This window comes from Vidua chalybeata, chromosome 1 (assembly GCF_026979565.1).
Source record: "Vidua chalybeata isolate OUT-0048 chromosome 1, bVidCha1 merged haplotype, whole genome shotgun sequence".
In the NCBI taxonomy this organism is placed as follows: Eukaryota; Metazoa; Chordata; class Aves; order Passeriformes; family Viduidae; genus Vidua; species Vidua chalybeata.
In genome coordinates this window covers 95,415,851-95,443,412 of record NC_071530.1, presented here as the reverse complement: position 1 = coordinate 95,443,412, position 27,562 = coordinate 95,415,851, and the positions used below count along the sequence as shown (strand labels likewise).

Sequence of the window (27,562 nt, the reverse complement as noted above, 5' to 3'; positions counted from 1 at the left end):
TGCTTATTAAAGGAAGTACTTTGCTTTTATTAAAAAAAACTCTTGACCCAGAAACATTGGAAATACAACAAAACTTCAGCTAGAATGAATAGTGACAGACCTTTTACGATTTGATGGCTGCTAGGTGCCCATTGTCTTTGGTAGCTTCACAGCAGGGAAGAGAACATACTTGCACATTTCAAAGGAACAATGTATACAGAATAATTCTACATTTTTGTTTACAAGCTTAGCAGTAAGGCAAATGACTAAGAAAACTTTGGGACTGAGCTACTATTTCCTTGCTAAAGCTGGTATCTCAAATACTAAATTTGGGCAAAACCAAAAATCTAGACTGGCCACTTGTCTGCGCAGATCACTTTTAGTGTCTGTCGTCCTAGCATTCATCACACCCAGTCCACATGTTAAAACCTTTATATCACTCCAAGGGATCCCTGTCCCCATCAGCAGCCAGTAAGAAAGAAGACAAAATGCAGCTGATCATTCTTGTTAGTCTGGCTAATGACCAAATGCAGAAACATTTCTGCTGCTTCTTTAGGTAAGGTTAACAAAGTGAACTAGAACTGTATCAACCTCAGCTTATGGTCCTTGAAACTTAAATTAAGAAGCAATTCTCTGGCTTTAATATCTATCTACCTCTGTAGCATAGAAGACAAGTGCTTACTTATGAACATTGTTTGCACAAACCAATTAATGTACGTAAACAAATAAAGAGAATTTATTTTTAAGGAAATCACTACCATAATAAAGTCAGAGCAGTCAATAATACAACTGTCCTTGCTAGGTAATGACACTGGACTCACAATATCATGGAATTTTTTTTACATTTTTTTTTTAATAAAGGAATTAGAAAATTTCATTCTAAAGTTACTCCAAGGAACTGGAAAGATCAGAGCACATATATTCAATTTTTATACAGATTCATTTTGTTAGATAAACAGTATCAGATATGCATTGTTTCCAAAACAACTGAATGTTACGTGCATTTAGTAAGAACGGACATCAGCTCAGGTTGGCTGATAATTGGGACATTTATTCATAGGCCAATATGTAAGGCAATTATCTAGTCTCAATCAGATAACATTAGAACATGGGAAAACGGAACAAATCGGAATTTAAAGAAATGTCATAAACAGATTTTACACAACTTTCTTAACAAATACCTTGACTGACACATTTTTCAGATCAGACTTCCCATCGAGCCTTTCAGTCTTTTACTAAAATATATTTTAGTGGAAAAAGCATTTAACAAAATGTGTTTAACAAAAATTGCCATTTACCAATTACTCTCCAACAAACCTGGAGGGAACAGCACACATGCTGTTTTATTACTAAGCATAAAAGTCAATGTTCTCAAAACCAGCATAGCTTATGTAAGGTAAGGCATCTTCACAGCTTGGCTCTCAAAAGAAGCAATTCCTTAACCATAGTAACAAGTGTCTATAAAGAAAAATCCTCCTAAAAATAATTTCAATATAGCCAGTGAGAAACAAACTAACCATGTAGTGTGTTCAACAGAGAAAAAAACCTCTCACTTATATCAATATGTCTCTTCGATTCCTCAATTGCCTATTGAAAAAAATTAGACAATTGCACTTGTTACTGGAAAACTCACAGGAACAGTCTTGCTTGTTGGTGTCAAGCATCAATGGTTTATTGTGGTTTTTGTTGTAGCAGGATTGTTTGGTTCTTAAAGCAAGGAAATTTGTGACCTAATTAGGTCAGTAGTTTGTTCCATACCAGCTATTTACCTTTTTGGTGCTTACATAAAGCACCAAACTGACTATAATATATTCCTTGGTTTCTTCCAACCATACAAACTCAACACAGACTTTACCCTCTGAATCTGCATAGTCTGCAGTATAGATATGACCCATGTAGTCATAAAGGCCGGATGACTTGGTAGACAATTCCATGTGGACTGGAGCACTAAAACACCAGAAGGGCCTTCCAGTTTCATCCAAGAGAGTCAAATCCATCACAAAGCAGTCCTACAAACACAAACAGAAGAGATTATTTCCCTATGTCATGGCACAGTAAATACATCTGTCCCTGATTTTAGAAGATCTATCAAGGGTTCAGGGAGTTTTGTATGAAGGCTAAAACCTCAAAATAAAATTGATAGTGCTTCACTGACCTACTGCAACAAATACTTACTTAGAGGTTTCCTAGAGAAATCAAAATTGCAACCCACACACATCAAATGCTGTGCTATAGTAGGTACCACTGCCAAACCAAATCAGGTATTACTTCTTTAACATTTTTAAGCCCTTAACATCTGTTTTTCTCAATTATTAGTTACTTTATCATTCAAATAATGATAGTCCTTTCAATATGAGAAAGCAACCTAAGTTTAAAGTCAGCTACTAAACTTGTGTGAATGCAGCAATGTTTGCAGAGATACTCATGGACCACCCAAGGCAGTGCACACACAATTACCCTTCCAAGCCAGCTGTAAACCGTACTTTTTGAAAGGTTCACAGCTTCAGTTCCCAAAAAGGTAATATTAATAATCTTGATGTAATTCTTCCTCTTACAAATTCTTGAAAATATTTCTTTACAAGATTACACAACTAGATAGTTTTAAAATGTTAATGCCAATTCCTTGGTCTTTGCAAACTGATGGTTTCACATATCCCTTGGAAGCAAAGGAGTCATGTCATTGTTAGGATCAGCTGTTCCTAATTCTCATGAGTTCTGAATCACTAAATGAGTCAAATTATCTTAATTATGTTGTATCTATGGTCCAAAAGCATAAACAAACCAACACCACATATTCCATGCCAAAAAATTTCATTTGGAATGCTTTATTTATCTGTACTACATAGTTGTGCTTCTGTTGCTCTAACACTGCTTTCACTATTACTTAACTTCAATCAAACAACACAATGGCAGATGGCACAAACATGAGGCAATATGATACACACAGTTTCCCTAAGCTTTTTACTGTAGACTATGCTGAAAATACAAAATTCAAACCAAACCTAATGATGGTGTAAGAAACTTATATGTGCTACAGAATCACTGGAAACAAGAAAGAATTACTATTTTCTGGTCTGATAACTTGCATATAGAAGGCCAATTATGAAAAGTAAGGTGGGGTGGTGTTGGGTGGTGGGGTCTTCCCATGCATTTCTGTCCTGGTTCTGGTCAGTATCAGGTTAAGTTTTACAGTAGAGAGCATGGCTAAGACAGGGAGGTTGTTTTATACCACCTCATTTCCAGGGGCAAGGAAAGGGCTTTCTTCTCCTTAGGGGTATCGTGCCATGGTCAGGTTGCACTCCATGGTGAGCATTTGCATGTGAATCACCCCACTCTCATGTACATTCTTGTTATTAATAGTGTTGCTGCTACTCTCCATTTTCTTATCTCATTGCAGCTTCCAGTAAACTGCTCTTATCTCAACCTTGTAACTTTTGTGCCTCCAGTTCTCCTTTCCAGCCCAACACAGGGGAGAGGAAAGGGAAAGCAAGCCAGTGAAGTGTGATTTGGAGTGGATACGGCGAGAATACTAAATTGGAGAATACCATTCCAAAGCCATGATAATTTCCAACTATCTGTACTTCAGCAATTAATTTTTTATTGAAAAACTCAGAAGTGCCAAGAAAGATTTAGGGTTTTTTGGTTTTCCTTAGAGTACTAAACAAAATTCAAATAAATTCAAAGTAATGGAATGTCCTACTTCTGTGGCTGATGTTGTCTGGCCTTCACATGCTTCAAGAATTTTAGAGACTTATGGTAAAAACCACACTGAATTCAACCCACAGCTATATGATGACATGATCCCTTGTCATCACAAAATGAGGGGTTTAAAAAAAAAATGTATTCTTTATTTTTGTCCTAGAAACAAATATTCAATATAATTTATGCTGTAAGCACATAGGAGAAAGACTAAAACTGAAAAAACTAAAGATTACAGCCATAGCTCTCTGTTTCCTCTGACAGATAACTTCCTAAATTCTTATGTACTACTCAGAATCTTTTTCATGGGAAGAAAAAAATAAAAGATTCTGCCAAGCAGCTGTTAATCCTATAGAATTGTAGAATGATTTGGGTTAGAGGGAACCTTTGTAAGTCATCTAATTCCAACTCCCCTGCCTCACTATGCTCAGTATAGAGAAAGAATTTTTAACTTTTTTTTCCCCCAACATCCAGTTTAAATCTACCCTCTTTCCGTTTAAAAACATTGTCCCTTGTTTTGTCACTACATGCCTTGGTAAAAAAAAGTCTCATCAAACAGTATTCCATTCCACATTTATAAAGGATTGGCAGAAACAACAGTTTTTTTAATTCTTTTTTTCAAAAGAAGTACCAAAATTAAAATCAAATGTTAAACGAGATGATTTTTCAGTAGTGCTTAAATTATATTCATCAGAATTTTCCCGACTTCTGAAACATTCATGCTGATAAAGTGCATTTAAAAATATGTGCCTACACCACTATTGCAAAAGCTACAGAACTACTCTGAAACTTTGTTTGAAATAATTATTTTAGGAATTTTATCCAATAGAATGCATGAGCATTCCTCTAAAAATGTGCTGACTGATGCACCTGACTGGAGCTAGGTGCTGACTGTGTGGATGTGGACTGTAGTTTCCTGTGTCCACTGGCATTTTAACATTCCTGAGCAGTTCCTAACTTTCACTGCATATTCAGCACAGAACTGCTGAGTACTTCCCCAGAGGTTCAAGGCTTATTGCTCGTGAAAAAGCCCCAACCAACAAAAACAAACAAACCAAAAGAAAAAAAAAAAAAAAAGCACAAAACAAAAAATAACACTCTCACACCAAACAAAAAAAAAAAAAAATCCTCAAAAAAAGTACATCTGCGGTACATTTTTTTGTCCAGCATTTCCAAGCGGGCTGGTCAGTCACAGCATCTCTGCTGAGTGGAAAGCACTGGAGTAATTACACACAGATAATGGGACTATCATGCAATCCAGACTCTATAAGAGAAAGGAGAGAACTCTTTTCCTCAAAATTCACTTTTTTTTTTTGAATATTGGAATAGAGGTTTTGTCCAGTTACAGACAGCTCCTACAAAAAAAAAAAAGTTTAAAAAATAGCATATTTAGGAAGCACAAACAATTCTGTTTTGAGGTAAGCACTTCCAGGAACAAAAAATATTTCTGACCTTTACATTGCCTTTAAACACATCTGTTTCCCAGCATATGCCAAGTGTCCCAATAATAGGCAAGTGCTTCCTATTATCCTTTAAGTTTACAACTCTGAGAGTCAGGTATCCATTTTCAATGTCACCTGAAAATATAAACAATATACAACATTACAACAGCATAAATCAAATTCAGCCCAAGTACACTGTAAATGTTCTCTTATCTTCTTTCTATGTCTTTTTCTTCCCACTCACCGATAAGAAACCCTTGTATACACCAACAGCTAAATATCAATCACTTTAGAGAGGAATTAAGTTGCAATTTGGAGCTTTGATTCTATGATCCACAGTAGAAACTGCAGATAAAAAATTCTTTTGTATTTTTTAGTATAAAAACAGGAATGCCACCTAAAGAATTACACAAGGATGCAAGGAGTAAATTTCACATTCAACATTTCAATTTTATGCCACCAGTGCCTCCACCACTTCTCATTCCCCAGAAGTCAAGCTCAACACTAACACACAAAATAAAACAATGAGATACCTCCCCAACCTTTTTTTTTTCCAAGTGATTTAAATCTCTCAGCTCTGACTGGAAACTCAAATAACCCAATACAAAGGGCAGATACAGATAACTATTCCTCCTTAGAAAGGATAATGCATGATTTAAATTGACATGCAGTATGATTTGATTTAAATCAAGTTTTTAAATGATGGATTTTTTCATTTTTTAAGTAGCTTTCCAAGGCCCCTGGGGTTTTTTTGGCAGAATTACTATGAATTGTGATTTTTTTATTACTACATATAACCATATTTCTTTGGAATCTCTTCCTCTCTTCTCAAAAGAGATTGATGTTTTTTTACATTTTTTCCCTTTACTATCAGAGAAGAAGAGTTAACCAAGGAATCCAACAGTCTAATTATAACTTGGGGTACATCATAGTGAACATGACTACAAAGAAAAGTGAAAATAAAAGCATCACATCATGACACAAGCAGATTTCTTGGTAGGACATCCCTTAAACAAGTTTCCTTGAACAAGAGCTACTCTCTCAAAAGAGCAAAACAAAAGCACTAGAGACCTCAGTACAAAAAAAAGAAATTATCTAACACTTGCAGGAGACAGATACAAAGGGAGAGAAGGATTCCCAGGAACATAATGCTTGTCAGGATCCAGTAGCAGGTCCTGGATGGTAAGGTAACAAGTGAAGGGTCTTGCAGAGATTTAAGATGCAAGGCGGAAGTGTTTTGCCTGTAATTCTCCTTCAATCAAGCCCAAGTAGCAGCATGAGGCTACAGACAGAAGAAGCAACAGCAGAAAGGCTGGCTGTGAGTTAAATGGCTGCATCCAGCATGCAGTGACAGCAAAACCTCTGCTTGGTGGTTACATGAAGCAGATAGTTGGCGACCGTGATGGAGAAAGAAAGCCCACACTTTTAACACAGAGGCCAAAAACTTCTCTGAATTGGTACTTAATAGAGCCAAGCAACTCCCAAGATACAGCTGGCCACAAACCATTGCTGGAAAGGCATCACTCACCAGTGGGGAATCCAAAGAATACTCATTCTGGAAAGGAAGCAGCCCAGCATATGACAGAGAAAAACAGCTGCAGGTTTTTCAGTACAGACACTGGAATAGGAGTATGAATACAGTGAAACCAACATTACTATGCCCAGGAAATATTTTGTAGGAAATACTTTGTATGGTTGAAGGAAATGCAATCCTCCAGACCATGATACCCACTGTCCTTGCAGTGAAGTGCAAAAGAAATCAATGAGGAAAACGTTAGCAGAATTAATTTCCAAGATCCAGCTCAAAGTAGAAAAAGGCCACAAATTGGCACCTGTCCAAATGGTTCAGTTCCAAAACCTCAGTAAATCAAATTCAATGACAAAATTTCATTCAAGGTAAAAATATCTTATTTAAATAGTTTACTGACTAATCACTGGAAGTCCACATCTAAGTTGAGCTTTTATACAAAAGGCTTGAAAACCTCAGTCAATAAGCATTTTTTCCAAAAGGACTACTTGGTTATCCACAATTCCAATCTGAATGGAAGTGGGTATTTCCCTTACTCATTCAAATCAAATTAAGTTTGAATGGAATAAAAATGGATTGAAAAAAGCATTCTGCTAATAAATTAATGATGCCCAGGATATCACTACAATTGCATGGCATTAATATGCCATTGCTAGATAGATCATCTGGCTATGATGTATTGCAGTTACTTCTTAACTTCAGCTAGAATGGAAATAAGATCAGGAACAGATCAGGAATCTGAAGGCTAATTATTCATGGGTTGGTTAATCCAGACTTCATATATGGTTTTTTTAATAGAAAAGCTCCATTTCAGTCCTCACATTCAGAAAGAAGGAAAAGTCTGCCTAGAAACAAGCAAGAAACTGATGGCTAAGTACTGGAAACTCCCCTTCCTCACCCCAGTCAGATGAGAAAATGAAATTAAAGGGCAGGACTAGCTAAGTTAAACACATGAAGAAAAACATCGAGGAAGCAAATTGGACAGGGCTTTCTTCAGCCTGAGCCAGCCTTTGTTTCATTGTCCCCTTATAATATCTCTAGCCCTTGATTTATTCAAGGCATGCGCAGCAGCAAAGCAGCAGAGTAAGTTATAGTGAACAAATATTTCCAAATAAAGGTAATACCAAAAAAGAGAACATATACCATGTAGACAAACCTCAGGAGAAAGAAACAAATAGACCAATAGTTCCAAAACACTTATTTTAGCTAAAAGCTAAGGAAGTTTCTTTTGCTAACCAAGCCTTTGTTGCAAGTTGTCATTTGATTGGTATTTTCAGAGGAAAAGCTGTGCTTAACACTAATTCTGGTGCCAACAACCAGCCTTACCACACTGAAATGGTTATTTAAATTTGCAAATCAATCTTCAAGGTCAAGCAAAACATTTCAAATGCCCAATACGAATTTTTACAAACAAATCTTAGAAGTTCTCTAAATACACAAAAATCAACCCTTACATTTTGCAAGCACAACACATCAGTTTACATCTACAAGAAATGACACTGAAAAGCTTAAACTACCATGTGGCTAAAAAACTGTGCTTAAAAAGTTGAAAATCTAGGTAAATACATTTCAAAAATATTTATTAAGAAGCTGGATTCATGGCTTCTGGGAGTCATATGGAAAGCCTGTCATAGCTTCCTGAAAACAAGGAAAGTTTTCTAAATATTTTCAATTCAGTTACAAAGTATTTAACATATTCACCCTACAGTACCTGTCAATGAGACCATATTATTAATCCTGTTCACATGAAAGGAAGCATAAAATAAAATGCTAAACCCCAACCAAAACAGTGGCAAAACAGCTAGTTACTGCAATGCAAGTATAATAACAGAAAAAAAAATCTGTAGCCATATACATTCCATCTGCTTGGTTTAATGAAGTGTGACAAACTTTTTTAATTTAAGAATTCTGCAAAACGAATTGAAAATGGAGTAGCAAAATGAAGCACAATATTAATAGATACTAACAAAAAGCAGACAAAAATTAATCTTGAACAAATAAATCAGTTATTCTGCAAAACACAAATGGGCATTCTCTGGTAACTGAGGAATGCCTAAAGCTTCCTAGTGAAAACCAATAAATAAGTAAAACAACAGTACTAGCTGACATGTGCCTCATGTATGTTGTGGAAACTGCCATGGGTGTGTCGCATCTATAATTTAAAATAAAACTAGACTGGGTAGAGAATTCTCAGAAATAGCAAGACTTCCCAGTATGTTGCAGGACTTCCATGCTTCAGAGTCCTCCCAGAGGATGGGACAAAGTGTATTATTAGAATGGACCCTAAAAACAAAACACTAACCATCAAACACAACCAGTTTGGATAAACCTGGCCACATTCAGCAACACCTTGCTCACCAGAATGAGAAAAATGAATAAAAAATCACAATGAAAAATGTGACAGCAGACAGCCATATGCTGCCTCACTACACCATTTTTGGAGGAAATCAAGCATTTTCTAAAAGGAATTATTGTGCAAGCACATGGAAGGGACTAGATGACAAATGAGCTTATTGTCTGCAGAACCATGGCTTCAGCTGTCTGATGCCCTTTGAGACCAAAGTGGCTGTCACACTACTGAAGGTCACAAAACCAAAGCAATTCAGAAAACACTTGTGAACTTAAAACAGATTCTGTAACTTGCAAAGCAAGATGGCATCACAGCTGTAGCTCATGGACATTTGTTTCAATATGCATAAACATCAGCTTAATCTTTTGTGGAAGTGGCTTCTAAGCAGCAAGAAAGTGATACCAAGAACGGAAGTATGCCACATAATACTTTTTCTTGTGCAACTATATCGCTAGGAGCATAACATTTTCATTTTAGAAGACCAAACTTGATATTCAGCTAAACAAGAAAAACCAACACAATTCCTCTGGCCAATTTTGAGAACGAAAAGAGTCCTCTTTACGTTCTTACGTTTTTTAAGAACGTAAAGAGGACTCTTGTACTACAGAACATTTCAGGTAAGATTTCTTGCTACATGCATAGACTTTCACTGAAGTTTTATCCTTCGAAGTATTCCTTTAATTCAAGCTTGGTGCTTTTCTAGAATCTGAAAACATGTATATTTCAGGTTCAAAGACTACAACGTTCCACACTGCACAAGGCTGCAGTCTAAATGACAGCTCTTGGAATCACCAAATACAAATGAGAAAAAACAAACCAAATCACGGGGAAATTTTGCAGCCCTGTAAAAGAACTCACGCCTGACAATAGCGCCCTCTACTGACAGAAAAACAATATGCTCTGAAATCCACACTGCTCAGGAACACCGGTATTAAAAAAAATACTGGGGAGCAATAATTAATTTACCGTACTTAATTCTAAATTAAATTAATGACAGTGTTTTATTTTAATATTTTAATCTGTCTCAGCTTACAGAAAGATAGCTGTGTAGTTTAGGAAGTTATGCTGAAGATATGTCAAAAGAGAGATCACCCATGTATTTTTGAAAACACCAGTACAATTATGAATTTGTGCTGTATGAGAACAACAGGGACGTTCAATCATGTCTCATGGAAAGAAGTGCTGAGAACAGAATGAAGCAGCAGTTAAAAACAATGACTGAAGTAGTTTTCCACACAATGAAAGGATGTCAAAACAGGCAACCTTAAGCTCAGCAAAATAAAAACTGTAAATCTTAAAGTTCACAGTAACTTCTACAAATGTATCTATATATTTAATCTGTCTGTGCAACCAAAGTATACTCGAGAATTCTACAGAAACAAGCTTCCAAAATGTATGAGGACAAACTGTCTCTCCTTTATAAAATACAAGTGAAAGAAACATCAACCTGCACCAAGAACAGTGCTGGTGCATTATTAATGTAGCACAGAACTAAAAGAAAAGACCCTGAAAATCTGCAGAATTTGTGTCCCAGGCCTGACACTGTGTCACTGCAACAGCGGGCAGACTTCTTACAGAGCAGGCTTAGGATGCCACACAAAGCACCATGCAGATATAAAGAAACCACACCACAGACAGAAAGATAGCTTACTCCTAAAAATCCATTAAAGTTTCACCCCTTAAAACAGAGAAAATAGATATAAGAAGGAAAGATGTAACAGCAGGGTTCAATTTTAAAACAGATGTTATGTTCCATCAACTTTACGTTTTCTGCAGAAGAGGCACTTGAATGATCCACACATGTACATGCAGTTTCTGCCATGCAGATCAAGATGCAGGCTGTAGTCATGCAGTCCATATTCTGAGTCACTATCATCCAGTACAGGTTTATTAGGTGGAGGAGCATATTGACTTGAAAAACAAAAGATAGAATTTAGCAAGGGGGGATGACTTAGTAAAGATATAACACATAGGCCTACATTGAGACTGTAATCTTAAGACAGTTTCAAAATCAAGTATCTCTAGTTCATCATGCTTCTTTTAAGATAATACAGTGTCTAATACTGCTGATCAGCTGTTCAGCCTAGCCAAAGGCAGAAAATATGGCAGTCAACTTTAAAAGGTACATCTGTTAAACTTCAAAACATGGACTTGTCTAGGAAAAAGAAAAAAGCATTAGCCTAACTACAAATCTAAAAGTCCCCTAACTCTAGAGACTTCTCTGAAACAGCAAATAATTGAAGTAATTTTGCCTGTGCCTAACTAAATAACTACTGCACACAAGTTACCTAAAGAGACCACATGCCAGAGGCAACTGAGCAATTTCTAGATAGGATTCAATTTGGTATTAAGGGAGATGGTGTTAAATCTTACATCGTGTGTGGGAAGAGCCACACTAAGTTATAGTGGGCATTTAAGACTACTGGTAGATACAACAATATCTGACGAGAAAGCTGAGTGGGAAATAAATTCCCCAAATACTATTCTAAAGCTAAAAAATTTCCTATTTTTAAACAGTTTACAATGTACAAACATGTTTTATACTATATACTGCAATACACACATATACGAACACTTCATAGGAACCCAGCTACTTTCTCAATAGGACTAAAAGATTACTGCAGGCACCTCACCAGTTTATCAGAGTTTCTCCAACTCTAACACAGCCAAAGATTACTTTCCTACTTCCAGGAATACCTCTCTCTTTTCCTTCTGTTTCAGATAGAAACAGGAAACAAGACGACTGCTTGGGAAAAGGGAGAAAGTGTGTGTAGTGTATTTCTAACTTTCTCAATACGGTAACTACTAGTACCCTTGTACAACTAAATTATCTCCTTAAGAGTATAACAATGGCAATATTTTAGTATAAAAATGCTTCTGCAGTTCTGTATTTAGTTACTGTAACTGTTGCTTATATTAAACAAGAACAGTTAATTACTGCCTAAATATAAACCTCTTACCCGCAGCCAATTTTAACTGTAAAACTCAAAGCTTTATTCAAAAGGTTATCTTTATTACCCACAAAGGAAAACCAAACTTACACAGTAGCAGAACCCAAAATGCTTCTCTCAAGAAGTTGATTATAATGAAGATTCGCCATAACAAAAGCCATTGCATTTTTCTCCTGAAAAGTTAATTAAAGTAGATATATTTTCATCTGGAAATTCTTTTTTTCATAAGGTCTTTCTGAGCATAAAAATTCATAGATAAATGCTGCTGCTTTTTACTCTGCCAATTGCTGTAATAATGTTAGTAATGACTTGCTTTAACACTTGGACTCCTAAAACCTTTACTTTCTTTTCACAAGAGTACAGAATATATATAAAAGGTTGCAGAGTTTTTGTATTATGGGGAAAGAGAGGGAAGCTAGCTATGCCAAGACAAAAATTACGAGAGCAATCCAAGAACTGTACTTCCCTAGCTTCCACTTACCACTTTAAAAAAGATACCTAAACAGAATCAAACGGCACTCACTCCCAACTACTGAAGCATCAAATTTATTTTCATGTGTAAGGAACATTTCCAAAGAGGGCTAACATCAGTGAGGAATACAGAATTATTCCATAGAAATTGTGAATTTCAAAGTAAAAATTGTGTCTTCACCAGATTATTTACTCCTGGGAAAGCATTAAGAACATAACCTTCTATAGTCAAAGAAAACATCAATGTGAAAACTAAATAGAGACAGAGGTACATATTTACTTTAAGAACATAGAATGCTAGGATGTCAGGTTTTTTCTTTAAATGCATTTTTTAAATCCTACATTTACAAAGACCTAACTCAATAGGAAAATTATTCACTGCCAGAAGTCTATTACTCTCCTGAAATATGGGCAACTACTGTTTTCATCTCTCTGGGTTACCAGAAAATGACATCCTCTATTCAACTTTTTGGCTTTCTAACTACTCTTCTATTTTCATAGTGCAAAATTACTGCTATAAGGGATTTAACTAGGGGGATCTATCAATCACATAATTTCTCGTCTTTCTCTATCCAAATACCAGGAGGCCCATGTAACCTGCCCTTAGTTTCTGTTATGCAGCTATGTGCAAAAAAACAAAACGTGTGGCATTTACAATTATTACACCCACTGACACTTAACTACCTTGTATTACTCTGCCCACACAGAGAATAAGAACTGCTGTTCAGAAAAGCAAACAGGGAAAATATACTAGAGTGACACACTCGATTCTTAACAACAATGTGGAACTTGGTTATGACTGAACCATTTCCAGGTGCTGAAAGAGTTGTCTTTCCCAGCATGAATGGGGCCAATACATATGCAAGACCACAGAGCCAACAATACAGGGACATCAGTCTACAAAACTTCTGAAGATACAAGAGAAATGGCTGTTCATTTAGCAGAGCTTTTCACAGATTGAAACAACCTGTAGCGGTTTTATCCCGGTCAGGTAGTCTCAAGTTTTCTAGGAAACAGACTTTCTTACCTTTAAGTAAGAGTGAAAGAAATAGTCCTTCTGCAGTTTTAAACATTGCCTCTGGTGATTGTGCACATTTGAGGCAGCATGTTTGCAGCTGGAAATCAGACACAACTTCAAGCAACTGATCACAGCCTCTCTGAGGAAAGTTCCTTGCCAGTGCCAAATAACCTAAGTCAATGTCAATAGCATGGCTGAAGGGAGGAAAAAAGTGCTGCCACCGCTGAATTCAGATCAAGAGCAGAACACCTAAGATAGGCTTCCACAGCACCCAGCCCTGCATAGCTACAGGCAGACAGAGGTCCCAGTGCAAAGACGCAGATTCCGTACAAAGATGCAGATTCTTTTTGCGTAGAAGTCTACTTCAGATGTTCTGCACTGCCCTCTAAAGACATTAATCTTTACCATCTCTACACTCACCTTAGAGAGGCTAACTGCTTAACTTAGACTCTTAATACCAAGAATTTAACACCCCCAAAAGGGCATGATTTACAGCATTCCTACTGCTGGAGCAGGATATGGCTACATGGCAATGTAGATTGAAGCCAAGTTGCTACATAGGAACTCATCACTTTGAGTGATATGGACAGGTAATGGCATGAATCACAGGAAGAAGCACTTCTCAAACCATTCCTTTGAAAATTACTCTAGGATATCAAAATTGAGCATGTGAAGACTGGAAAATAAGTAAAACTGAACACAGTATCTAACATGGAATGATACATAACTGATCTTTTAATTAGAAGTGGATTTTTTAATGTATATTAAAATAAATATCCTGTGACAGCTCTTTAGGATACAATAAATCATCCACTTACTGTTCCTACATGTGTTTTGTGGTTACTAGTTTAGACAAGATCTTTCAAAATCTAAAGGGGGGAAAAAAAAAGGAAGATTTAAAAAAAAAAAAAAAACCTCCCCAAACCCAAAGTACAAGTCAAAAAAAATTTTTCCTTCAAATAACAATAAAATACTGAAACAAAATGTTATCTTACCTTCCAAATTCCTACTAACAGTCCTGGACTCAGACTGAAGAGTTGGACAAGCTCATCAGCACCCACCACTACACTATTTTCAGTCAGGTTAGCAAGAGAGTACTCAGCAATCAAGGAAAATCGACGAGGACTTTGAAAAGAACATACAGAACAGAGCAAAAAGGTTATGTCTCCTTATTCATGTAAAAGTTCAGCCTGATTACATTTTTAACTCTGAAGTCTGACCAACAGCACATGATGAAAATGGTTTTGAAAGCATTTGGCATGCAGAGTTATAAACTATACCTCTGAACAACCACAGTGTACTAGCAGGATCTCAATCCCTAACAAGATAAGAAACAAAAAACACTATATGATCTTCTAAAACGCTCTTTACAAAAGAAGAACTTATGTGCTTGCCCAATTTTTCAAAATACAGAATTACTTTACAATTTGTTTTTGATACTAAATGGAATCACTGAACCTTTATCACTGTGAAGCAAAATTCAAAGGAAAGGATCAAATTGTACATATAATGAATTAAAAGTTTGTGTTATGGGAAGCTTTCCTTTTTTCAATTTTTTTTCTATATTTTACCTATCATTAAAGCCATTTAGGTCCAAAACACTCTTAAATATAAGCTCATGGACACTCTTATTAACTAATGACACATTAAAAAAAAGAGCAGACAGTAGAGTTTACATTACCTATTCAGAATGAAGAAAGAAGTCTTTCTAGAATCCTTTTGAGACTCAGGTTCTTATTATACTCAAAACAGTTTCTAGATTTCCACATGGTATCACTGTTGTATCACCTACAACTATACACTGAACACTGCCTCGGATGGGGCACCCACAACCTCCCTGGACAACCTGTTCCAGTGTCCCACCACCCTCACAATAAAAAATTTCATCCTAATCAACATCAGCCTTTTCCATCTTTAAGCCAATCAGGCCTGTCCCTGCACTTACAGTCTCTACAATGACATACGGAAATTGGTGAAAACATTCTGTAGTCACAATTTGTAAAAACCTGTAACTGTGAAATAAGTACATCAACTGCCTGCAAGCTTTCTCTTTTTGTTTTCTACACATGAATCATCATCTTGGTAAAACAACTACATTTCCTACATAATTTGACTGCAAGACTTGTTCAGCTAACTTTATACAAAAGCTTCTCTTGATTTATTTCTTTTTTAAGTAAATGCTTTTCTTCTGTTTGAGGAACATGGTGTTTTGTAGGTGAAGAATTTTCTCTTTTCAGAACTCTGTGGCTAGGGGCTTTGTTTAAGCAGCATGTAGCTGACACTGCACCTACTATACACAGAGGCCCAGATGTGTGCTAAACTCCTTGACAGCAAACAAATACCTCAAATAGACAATTTTCATTTAAATATATTTTTAGAATATAATGACAAAAAACATTGTACACATTTAAGTTAAAAAACAAGGGACATGCTGTGGACTGTGTGACTTTATATGCATATACTGAAGACTGCGTGCATAGTTAAACACCAAGTTCTCTAAATTCACACACACAGCTACCAGACAGAAAATAAATTTGAACAACATAAATTACTTGATTGTAGCCACATAAATACTGATGAACTTTTTCAAGCTAAATTTCTCACAATAAATTCTCCTAGATTTACATTTTTCTTTCATGCTCATTTGTGAATATACCTTAGATTCAGCTTTCCAAGTCAGGACTTATCAGTCAGCATATCACATGCCAATAGCTACATTAACCTATGAATTAATTTCATAGCTTCTAGATTATTCTATTTCTTGCTAAAAAGCTCTACCAAAGAAGAGAAGAACATAGAAAGAAATACTGCAGGGAGGCTTTCTAATGAAGAGTTAACTTACTGAGTCACACAAATGTCAGATAGGTCATACAGACACGTTATCAAACAGTTGCACCCAAAAAGTCGTCAAAAATCTTATGTTAAAACTCACCCATTCTTGTTGGGAGGTATGCTTTGGTCAGGAAGCAATGGTGTAACTCCAAACAGTTTTAGGGTTGACAGGACCTCTAAGCATGGCCAGTCTGTACCATGCCAAAGTACAGTAACAGATGTGTCCTTAAATGATAGGTTTGGCTTCTCTACTACATGTTCTTTTCCATTTTTGTCCTTTAGAACAATTATCCAATTCAATCCAGAGACTCTGTTATTTAGGAATTGAGAGGGAAGAGGGGTGTTTAAAAACAAATTCCCAAAGTGATAAAACTTAAACTATGCTTTCAACAGAATTTTAAAATTTCTACTAGCTGCTACTTATGTTCCTCAGTTTCAGTAATTTATAGATTATCATTGTATCTTCCCATTATGATATACATTTTATAGTTCTAATTCTATAACGCCCCAAGCCATTAATATTTTGTACATTGTTCTAAAGTAAATTTTTGTGACAAGGTATTGCTTACTTCATAGCTTCTTTGTTTTTACATGGAAGACCTGTATAAGGATCTAGAAATTTAGCAAGCCGCATTACTCTAGTTTTGAAGGCAGATGTTTGTTTGGAAATGTATTCTTTCTTCCAGTACCCAGGCTTTTTATCATGTAAAGCAGCACAGCCCAAAGAAGGAGTTTCTGTTTGTTTAGACTTCATTTTCCGAATTGTCCATTTTGGGTGCAAAGAGCTGGAATAGAGTTTCAGCCAAATTCCGCTGAAAATAAAAACAGAATAAAGAGGAATAAATTTCAAGAATAGTCACTTCATTTTTTATATGCACATCTCAGCTACCACTGAGCATAATTTTAGCACAAAAACAGTCTTGTCTGTCTTCCCAAAGATATGAGAGCCAGGATGAAACTCTGTGATAGCACCGTCATAGTCAGCAAAGTAAGTGAAAACTGATAAAGGTTAAGCAGAAAAATTTGAAAATTCCACCCCAAAACGATGCAAAATGATGCATCCTCCTCATAGAAAATCAGCTAGCGGAAAAAGTGGTTTAATACCTCCTATTCAACAGAGATAATCTGTACACTTCAAGTTTCTCAGATGCAGCTGAAAGTGGGGTGGAGGAAGACAATTTAGAATCACCTTTGTTTGGTGGTACCAATGTCATGTCAATCCCTTCTGCACTCTCTTTGGAAAAGCCCAGAGAACACATGACTTTCTGAAGTCAAAGAAGTATGTAACTCTAATGATGGATTCATCTCTTTCATGCCAGGAAAACTATGAGGTCACATTTCAGCCCCTCATACCCCAGTATGTCTAGGACAGTTCACAGAATATGGAGTACAGGAACCTACAAGAATTCAAACAATAATCTGTGAATACAGGTTGCCAATAAATTTTCTCATTCTGAAGTGCTAGACATATAGTGTACATAACTGCAGTGAGGAAAATTAATAGCAAGGGCAACAAACACTTAAAAGACATTTTCTACCACTTATTAGCAAGATTACCAATTATCACTTATCCTCAGGCAAACTTACTCTAGTGAGTATTGTATGGCATCTTCCCCTCTCCTCAAAGCATTCAAGGACTAGATCCATCCCACACTGCCTTCTACCCATCAAAACCATTCTCAATTCATCAGCTGCTGAGAATAACACCCCACATGCCGAGAGCCAGGGTCTGGTTATTGACGCAAACCTACTCAGGAATTTTGCAAAAACCTTCCTGCCCACTACTCTGCAGATACATACAGAATTCTCCACTGCCATTTTTTGAGATAAAGTGCCTAAAACAGACCAATAAGCTGCTGTGACTGGTAAAGGTGGGTTCACAGTCAACATGAGTTTTCAACCTTCCTTTCACCAAAAGCCAGGTAGGAAGGGTAACAAAAAGAGCAACCCCATAACTGAAACAAAGTTTTAAGATACTTCTATTTTAAGACCATAAAAGGCAGTCAAGTTACCAGATAGTATAAAGCATTTCTGATGGAGAAGGGAAATTCTTTTGTAACTCCAAAGCAGTTTAGAATTGTCCAGTGATGAAAAAAAGGAGAGATGTCCTTAACATAACATCACCAAGGGAATTTGAGCTGTGTATCATCCAACTGGTGTTCATCAGCCTAAGAAGTCCAGTAAAATAACCTCCTAAAAATTCTCCTGTTAACTAGAAACCCCTTCCCAAGAGAGACATCCTTTGATGGAGAGAGATAATCTGCATCTTACTGTATGATGCTGAAAAGACAGGGCTTAGTAGTAGGCATTTCCTGCATTTTGAAGTTGCAGATTCAAGCAATTTAGTTGACTGAACACAGACTAATGACAAATACCTACCATCCTCATCCTCACTCTTAGTAACATATTGCTTCTTCTTTTCCCAAAACAGTGATGTGCAAGCAAAGAAATCAGTTCAAGAACCTCAAAAATTCAGCTAGGGCAGGGAGACAGAGAAGAAGATGAAGGAGGACTTGGAATCACAAGTGTTTAGGAATGTATCACTGCCCTTTAATCCTCAACTTCCAAAGAATTCAGGACAGATAGATCAGAAAGACATCCAACAGAGAAGCACACGTTTGCCTCTTTCACAACAGAATATATGCCCTTTTTTCCTCAAATTGTTAATACTCAAGGCCTCTTACCAGACATTACTACAACAAGCCAAACAAACCTTTTACTGCTAACTCAAATGTCAGAATCAGACACATCACCATCAGCCATCACTTGACCACAATGCCAAAAAGACCCTGTGCTCTCACTTCCTCTTACACAAGCACATTCTGCTGGTGATCAGAACCCTCAAGTTTTCGCAGGCAGACCATATCTGTGAACTTCACACACTGCATGATAGGAAGGCTGGAATACCCCATGCTGGGGCATGGAGGATGCAGAAGTGGAAGGGGAGGGTCATAAACATTTCATTGTCTTTAACAGTTATATTGGAGACATCAGTGCCAAGAACTGCTCACTTGCAGGCATTATATGAACAGTCAAGACAAATCACTGCATTAGGCAGCACAGACATACCACAATGAAAGACTGATAGTCCTGTTGCATCAAGGACAGCACCCTGTACATCAAGGATAGCAGAAATATCCTAAAAAAAATACTCAGTCTAAAAACCAAGGTCAGATTTGTCATAGAAATATGCAGAGATTTTAATTAAAACTTCTGTTCATACACTGCAAGACTCAGGGTCTTGAGAAGGTCCATTAAAATCCATCAGGAAGAAATTACTTGGTCCCACTGAACCAGTCAGGCTCCTAGATAAGGGAAAGTAACTCTCCCCCAAATCCCATTTGTGCACATACACTAATCTCTGTTGAGATTAGAAAACGGAAACAGAGATTGTTGAGATGGAGACAGATTAATCATCTTCCCCTGGACAGCCACAGTGATTTTATCCTGCCTTACCACCCTGAAGTGGAAAACACATGCCAAGATTGGTACAACTATGCAATTTTTATATACCCTTACCTGCTGACAGCCTCAAAACCTAAATCTGGATTACAGATCTTCCCTTTAAATTCATCAGTTATAAAGGTATCAATGCCAAGGTAAACCAATTAATTCACCATACAAGTTTCAGTAAATAAGGGAGGAATAGATTCATACCAGGTACATCAACTTCCTATAGAGGAAGACATTTTCTCATTCAAACAACACTAATGCAGTAGAATCCTAGAAAGAAAAGGATGCCCAGGTTATTGCATACCAACCCGGGTCTCTCCTCTTTACCCTTTGACAAAATTATCATCGTACTGGTAGGAGCGATTTATGAACTCCATATAAGCAATCCTTATAAAAAAAGTGTCAGTATTTATCTTCGTCTCTTTTGTTCTCAATTAGAAATCACCAAACTTCACAAACAGAGCAACAGTTAAAAAACACTAGTGGATCATTTGATTGAATCAATCCCTCTGCAAAAACTTGATGAAAGAATTAAGTAAGGAGGACTTCAAAATTGTGAAAGCTATGACAATTCCATAAAGCTACTGGAGACACACCATTAAGAATCACCTGAACTGAAAAGTTTGTGCAGGTCCATGTGAATACAAACAAATATTTGCAAATTTTAAAACAAAAAAAAAGTGCTAACAGCAACATTTCAAAGCACTGGATTTCTTTTTTGCCTCATAACTCCCATTAAACAAGAGGCCCTGAACAGATAGAACTCCATGTAACACATACTGTGGGCTATGCAGGGAAATTCCAAAGAGTAAATGCCCATAGGTGCACACATCAGTGCTCTGGCATCAGAGAAACTATATTAGAAGGACCCATAATTAAGGCAAACACAATTACGGCACAACTGAGACCTTCCCTCTTCCTTACTTGTCATTGGCCAGTTCATAGAAGCGCTTATTCACACAACCAACAGCCAATAGGGACACAGCATCCAAATAGGAAAATATCTTCAGCAGCATTTCTGATGGCATGCTGGAAAAGAAAAGAAAAATGAACACTGTTAGACTTGCCTGCAAACACAGAAAAGACAGTGGCAGAGAATTTTAATTTAAAACCAGACAAAAACAGAAGAGGTGGAAACCAGCAGGTTGTAAATGGATGAATCAAAAATCATGTGAAGAGTTAAACTGTGGAGTTTGGGTTCTAATTTCACCCTCTGGTATGTGGTATTTGCTTAAAGTAATTCATCACAACTTATTCAAGTGGCACAGGACAATTACATGAAAAGTTATGGGTTTGCATTTTCATTAAACTTTGTTAACTATGTTTGACATGAAACTACCTCATTTTGCTTCAGTTTCTTACTGCTTGTACCATGATTTTAACCATAACCACCAGCATTTGCAAAACTGCAGATATATTCACTCTCCCTTTTGACTGCGGTGTCAGGTCTCAGGATGCACCAGACAGAAATGTCCTAGTCTAACAGCAAGATCATGCTCTACCTCATCAGAATCTTCAAACTGTACATGCTCAGGGGTCATGTCCTGTACAGGCTCAGTTTTCATTTATGTCAACAGAAAGATGTGAACTTCAAAGTAAGAGCTAAGTGATATCTTAAAAATGTCAGTGTCTCTGTGCATCTGGAAGGCTGCTTGAAAAGCAGGTGCCAGTCTAAGCACAGCAAGCAGAACATACCCTGGAGATCAGCCAATGTGATTTCTGCATTAACAGACAGGAACCTTGTACCATTTGAGCAGTACCTCATAACTGCACAGAGTTTAAGATACGTGCATTTTATACTCTAATTTCCTTGGGCATTGAGTATGGTCACAACAAAATCACCGCTGCAAATAAAAAGTGCTTTGAAAGTCAACACCACAGCTGTGCCTCTTGTCCTTTTACTACTGGGTTATTTGTAACACTTACTGATTTATAACACTATTTCAGAACCAGAGAGCTTTAAAGGGTAGCATGATAATGCCAATACCTCAATGTTTGTATTAAACTCAGAATCTTAGCTGCATTGACATAGAAGCAACATGCCAAAACTGACACTGTTATTATGTGAAATAACTCATACATTGTAAGCCCGAATCAGTTAGTACACTCATTCCAGAGATAATTTAGAAGTGATACATTAAAAAGATGCAGATTAGCTAAAATAATACGCTTGATCCAGAATTTTCAACTGTATTCTTTTTCCTTTAAAGGAAGCTGAAAGGATTTTTTTTCTCTCACCATTACATCAGTCTGACAGCACTGAGCTACTGAAGTAGCCATCCAATGCAAAACAGAGAAATCACTACCCAGGAAGCTATCAAATGTATAAAACAAGGAAAACTAATTACTTCTTCAGGTAACATAGTCTTAGATTTTTTTGTGTGTGAAAATGTAACTAATTTTCAAAGAGAAAACAACTCACCATTATATTGAAAGTGCCTTTTCACCGTCAAACAGGAAGAGAAACATTTACTTGCAGCAAATATGCAGGAGCCACTTATTCCTCCCCCCTCATCCCAATCCAGCATTCTCAGCCTCTCTATACACTAAGATCCATTTGATGACAACCAATAACCAAGAGAAACAGAAGTTTAATTCCAAACTGGCTTTCATTGAAGGAATGAAATAACAATTTTTATTCTCAAGGACCAACATTGCCCATGACTTGCACAGAAGTTGCTGAAGGCTTCACATGGCTCAGAAAATGTACATATTCCTTGTGAGCTTAGAAAAGAACACAAAGGAGAACCACGCCAGAAAACATTAGAAGGTGAACACAGGATCCGAAAGTAGGCCAGGAAAGCAAATCTTTTCAACTCAGAGTATATGACATAGAAATCTCCAAGATATGAATATAATTACTGCAAGCAGTAAAAAGACAGCTTACAGGGGGACTTCCACTCTTACTCCTAATGTAAAGACATACTCACCTCTCAATCCACACATTTGGTTTCAGTTTTATGGGAGGTGTCAAGTACAGACTTTTAATTCCAGCATTTACAGTTTCAGAACATTCCCCTGGCCTGGCAGCAAAGGTCCTTAACCTACTTGTAAGAAGGAAAAGCTGTTAAGAGTCATGTATTCACAAAATGAAGAAATACACATACTGTGCACACCTAGACACAACATTTCAACCGATGCAGGGAATACATCACATGCCAATCATTATTACTTGAACAATTTCACCTAAGTTAAAATACCTGGCATCAGGAAGATTCAGATTTAAACTCACAGCTGTCAATCCTACGATTGATCTCTCACAGCAGGCAAAGGGAATAGTGTTCCCCCAAATTAGTTTGAATCCAGTAGAGATCTACTACCCTCAGACAGCAGCACCACTGCTTGGCCACCACAACCAAGTTCCACTGAGGCCCCTGCAGCAAGTCAAACTCACTGATTAATCTTCTGTTTCACAACATTACTACAGAGACATTTTTGAGCCACCTAAATCTGCTAAGCTATGAAAAGACATCAGATTAAAACAATACCTTGAAACTTCCTCAGAAACTGTTGCGGTTCAAAAAGTATTTGTATACTTTCATACTATACTATGCTGTTTACTTGCATAAACAGCAGCAAAGGAGATTTAATCCATGAAACAGAAGGCAGCTAACAAGCTCCAAGGGATGTCCAGATTTTAGTCAGACAAATTACTTGTTGGTAGAATTGCTTTATTAAGGTTTAGTGCTTGACATGCTTCACTGATTTCAGACCTAGGGGGAGGTTAACAAAGCTTGGGAAGAAGGATGGCCACTACTAGTGGACATAAAGAATGCAGAATTTACAGGCCACAAGGATACCTGGAACAACTCCCACGATAAGGAAGAAACTATTAAAGCCAACTCAGCAATTGTGCTGAAATCAGCTCCAGCTTCCAGAAGTATGAGATTGTGATCAGTGACCCAAGAAACTCACTGACTCAAAAAAGATAAAGACTGATAATGACTCATTCTCTTGCTTCTCATGCAAAGTTATTAGCATGAGAAGCAAGAGAATCATTATCCAATAGAAGATAGAAAACTAATTAATAAGAGAATTATGTAACTTGTAGTCATTAAGAACTAATTCCTTCCTTAGCTAAAATGTATAAAATAGTAAAACGTTTTAATAGTTGGTGTGCTGGCTTTGTGGATTTGCCACCCAACATCCCCTTCTGTGCAGAACTGTAAAGATATCAAATACCTCAACCCTGTGTCTGGATTGGCCTCTTGCACACCACAGTGAAAAAAAATATTTTGGCAACAATTCCACATTACAATTTGAATAGAAAATAAAGAAATTTTGCATATTTCTAACAAAAATTCTTACAATCCAACCGCTCACACATTTTTTCAAGTTTTCTGACAGGAAGGACTTTGTAAGCTGCAATTGCAAACAAATACTACAATTAATCCACAGAGAAATATGGAGACACAGTTTCAACCTTAAACCAAATCCTTACACTTCATACCCACTGATGCCACCAAGCAGGCAGAGTTCCCCATTCACTGCATTATTGATGTTTTAAATTGCCAGCACATTTCCAACACCTGGCCAAACCAGCTCTGGGTTTCTAGGCAATCAATCCATATGGGGGGGGGGGGGGGCAGGGGGAATAGCTAATTTTAAACTATATGGGTACCATATATACCATATACATTTAATGCCTACTGATTTTGATTTAAGGTTGATTTATGCTCAAAGAAAAACAAAATCAAAATAAATTAACAGCTCTGGTCTACACTGTCAACGGTGCTATGTAAAAAAAAAAAAAAAAAAAAACACCAAAAAATAAAAAGACATTTTACTGAGAATTGCTATAAGCTTAACAAAAAGACAAGTGCATTTCGGCTTGGGTGTCAATCACTGATAGACCAACTAAGTTAACAACTACCAAAAAGTAGTCTTATAATAAATACAACCTGGGTATCAAACAAGGGTTTTATTCATGTACCATTACCATGAACTCTTAGATGCTGAGGCACTAACAAACTGCCATTAAAGGGATTTAGAGACACAAGTTGTGTTCAACAGCAGCGGAGCTATCATTTCTGTACGTTCCAGGGCAGCACATCCCAGGCTATTCTCCCCTGAATCCTTGCTGAAAGCAGAGTTTGGGCATACTCTATAGGGACACAACTTCACAGACTCCAGCCACAGGACTAATTCAGATAAGAAGCTGGATTCTGGATTTTAAAACACACTACCTTGGACAAGCATAACCTGCATAGCCTGTATACAGTCCTTCTTGCTTATTTGAACCACTCTCCTCCCTCTTCTTCACCCCAGGGAGAAATATCTGAGGAAAGAAATATTTTGCCCACACATGCCTTGAAAACTTTAATGTAACAGGTATTGTTTTTGTAAGCTTCAATTAAAAAAAAACTGCAGAACTTTTGCATCTTCCAAAACAAAAATATTTTCAAGGTGTGAAAAAACAAACAGCAAACCCAATCCATAAATTACTTTTCAAGTACTGTGTGTGCTAAGGTTTTAAATTAGCATTAACAGAATGCTTTTATATTGCATTGACACAGCTTGGGCAGATAAGCCTAAGATAAAAATCAATGACAGCTGTTAAACCCCCCCTTTAGAGACTTCTAGAACCACTGAGATGATCTTACTTAAGAGACACAACAAGTTCAGTTGCTTTTTCATTAGCTTTCAACCTGTGTGGCTCAGTTTTGTACCAGTATTTTCACTTTCACGCCCTATAATACTTGCAACGTGCCTTGGTTTTTTTTGATGGTCAGCAAACAATTGTCTTTCAGGTAAATTGCAAATAATGTACAAAAAGCTTTAAGTAGTGATAAAACCTGTCTCCTCCACTTGTTAAAGCACATCGGGGGACAAGCAAAATTAACAATAATGTTTTGACATGGGTTGGTTGGGTTTTGTTCCCTCAGCTAACAATTTCAGTCTTTTTAAAAGCTGGGTATTACCCCAATCCATTTGCAGGTTAAAAAAAAAAAGAAAAAGAAAAAAACAGCAGGGGAATGAAATTGCTCTGAAACCCAAGGTTGAAGAAATGGGTTAGCAGAAAAATCTGCTTTTTCAACTTTGCCTCTCAGACTGATGCTTTAAAATTTTGAAAGCTGAACCTGTACTGTAAGAATTAAGGTAATCACACCTTCCACAGTGAAGCCCTCCTGATTATTAGAAAGGCCTAACCACCCCGAACACACATAAAGTAGCCATTAAACTAACTTTGTGGATAGTCATTATAGCACCTCCTCCAATCTGAAGGACATAACCGAAGTTTAAGCTCTCTTTTCCAGGCAGAAAAAAAAAAAAAAAGTGTTAAACCTAGGCCTCCGTGCACCTGGCAACAGCAGCGTTTTCCCACTGCAAGGTGCCCATAGGGCCAGGGCTAGGGAGAGGAGAGCACCATGGTCACAGCCCTCGCCGTGAAGAGTCGAGAGCTAGAAACCAGAGCCGTGAAGCAGGTGAAATAAGTTTCCCAGAGAAGCAATGGGAGCTGAGGGAAAACAACAAAGCACCCTCCCCGGAAAAGGTGAAGGCCGAGCAGGCAGCCCCGGGCCGGCAGAGCCCCGCTCGGCGCGCCCACGGTTACCTGCCACGGCCCGTCGCCATGGCCGCTACAGCGGCGGCCTCGCACCGCCAGCGGGGAGGGAAGGGAAGGAACGAGCGCCGCCACCTCCCGTGGTACGCCCTGAGGCGGGGTGGGACGGCGGCAGCCCGAGGGAGGCGGTGCCCGGGAGGGCGGGCTCGGGGAAGGTGGGGCTGGAGCACGCCCGTGCGTGCGGGGCACTCGGGAAGCGTTAACGCCGCGGGGAGCGGTAGTGGTGCCTCCATGAGCATCCTGGCGCCTTCCCCCCACCGCACAGTGAGCTCAGAGCTCTCGGGCACTGTGCTCTCGTGTCTCAGAAACACAGAATTAATTAGGTTGGAAAATAGCTCTGAGATTACTTAGTCCAACCTATGACCAAAGACCACCATGTCAATTAGACCACAGTAGTAAATGCCAATTCCAGTCTTTCCTTAAATATCCCCAGGGTCGGTGGCTCCACCACCTCCCTGAGCAGCCCATTCCAATGTCTAATCGTCTTTTCTGTGAAGAAATTCTTCTTAATGTCCAACTTAAACCTCCCCTGGAACAACCTGAGGCCATTTCCTCTTGTTGGAAAAGAGGCTGACTCCCACCTAGCCACAGCTTGCTTTCGGGGATTTATACAGAGTGATAAAAGTCCCCTGAGCCTCCTTTTCTCCAAGCTAAACATCCCCACCTCCCTCAGCTGCTCCTCCTCAGACTTGTGCTCCAGACCCTTCACCAGCTCTGTTGCCCTTCTCTGGACCAGCTCTAGCAGCTCAGTATCTTTCTTAAATCGAAGGATTCAAAACTGAACATATTACTCAAGGTGTGGCCTCAACGGTGCCAAGTACAGTGGGACAATCAGCTCCCTAGTCCTGCTCACAACACTGGTTTTGATACAGGCCAGGAAGCCATTGGCTTTGGCCACCTGGCTCACGTTCAGCAGCTGTCACCAGCCCCCCACCCAGTTCTTTCTCCACCAGCACCTTTCCAGCCACTCTGTCCCCAGCCCTGCCTGAGGTTGTTGTGAGCAGGACCCGACACTCGGCCTTGTTGAACCTCATGCCGTCGATCTCGGCCCATCGTTTTAGCCTGCCCAGACCCCTCTAGCCGTCTCCATCCGTGGAAACGTCAACTGCATCGCTTTAACACATATATGTGTGCAAGACCAAGAAAAACATGTATGAAAACACAGCTTCAAAAGGGTGACCGGCACCGCAGGCGGGGCGAGCAGCGCCCGCCCCCTGAAACGAGTCGGGGGTCCCCGCCCGCGGAGGGCGGGCTGTGGCGGTGGCAGTGGCGGCGCT

General features: G+C 38.1%; 1 protein-coding gene across 5 annotated transcripts; it reads right to left on the bottom strand.

The window, feature by feature from the left end:
• On the bottom strand, positions 1–27,521 carry FBXO15 (F-box protein 15). Of its 5 annotated transcripts, none has more exons than XM_053945113.1 (10): positions 27,271–27,521; positions 22,654–22,767; positions 20,648–20,752; positions 16,840–17,082; positions 16,371–16,580; positions 14,434–14,563; positions 12,040–12,122; positions 10,764–10,909; positions 5,131–5,255; positions 1–1,988 (listed from the first exon to the last, which is right to left on the bottom strand). In XM_053945113.1, the coding sequence occupies exons 1-10, from the start codon at positions 27,336–27,338 to the stop codon at positions 1,719–1,721; spliced, it is 1,494 nt and encodes a 497-aa protein (XP_053801088.1). In that variant the 5' UTR covers positions 27,339–27,521; the 3' UTR covers positions 1–1,718. The 5 variants fall into 5 exon arrangements, with proteins under 5 accessions (XP_053801088.1, XP_053801109.1, XP_053801118.1 ...); XM_053945134.1 differs by lacking the exon at positions 27,271–27,521 and adding an exon at positions 26,277–26,471 and having other exon boundaries at positions 22,654–22,770; XM_053945143.1 differs by lacking the exon at positions 27,271–27,521 and adding an exon at positions 26,277–26,471.
• Positions 27,522–27,562: the final 41 nt, after the last annotated feature.

Bases quoted from the DNA above. Each gene is read 5' to 3' on its own strand.
- FBXO15 (XM_053945113.1), bottom strand. From the start codon at position 27,338: ATGGGCCGAGATCGACGGCATGAGGTTCAACAAGGCCGAGTGTCGGGT. The intron at 10,910-12,039 runs GTAAGTTTGGTT...TTGTTTTTCAAG, and splicing joins ATTTTGGGTTCTGCTACTGT to TCAATATGCTCCTCCACCTA. The intron at 5,256-10,763 runs GTAAAGTTGATG...TTATATTTTCAG, and splicing joins GTGCCTCTTCTGCAGAAAAC to GTGACATTGAAAATGGATAC.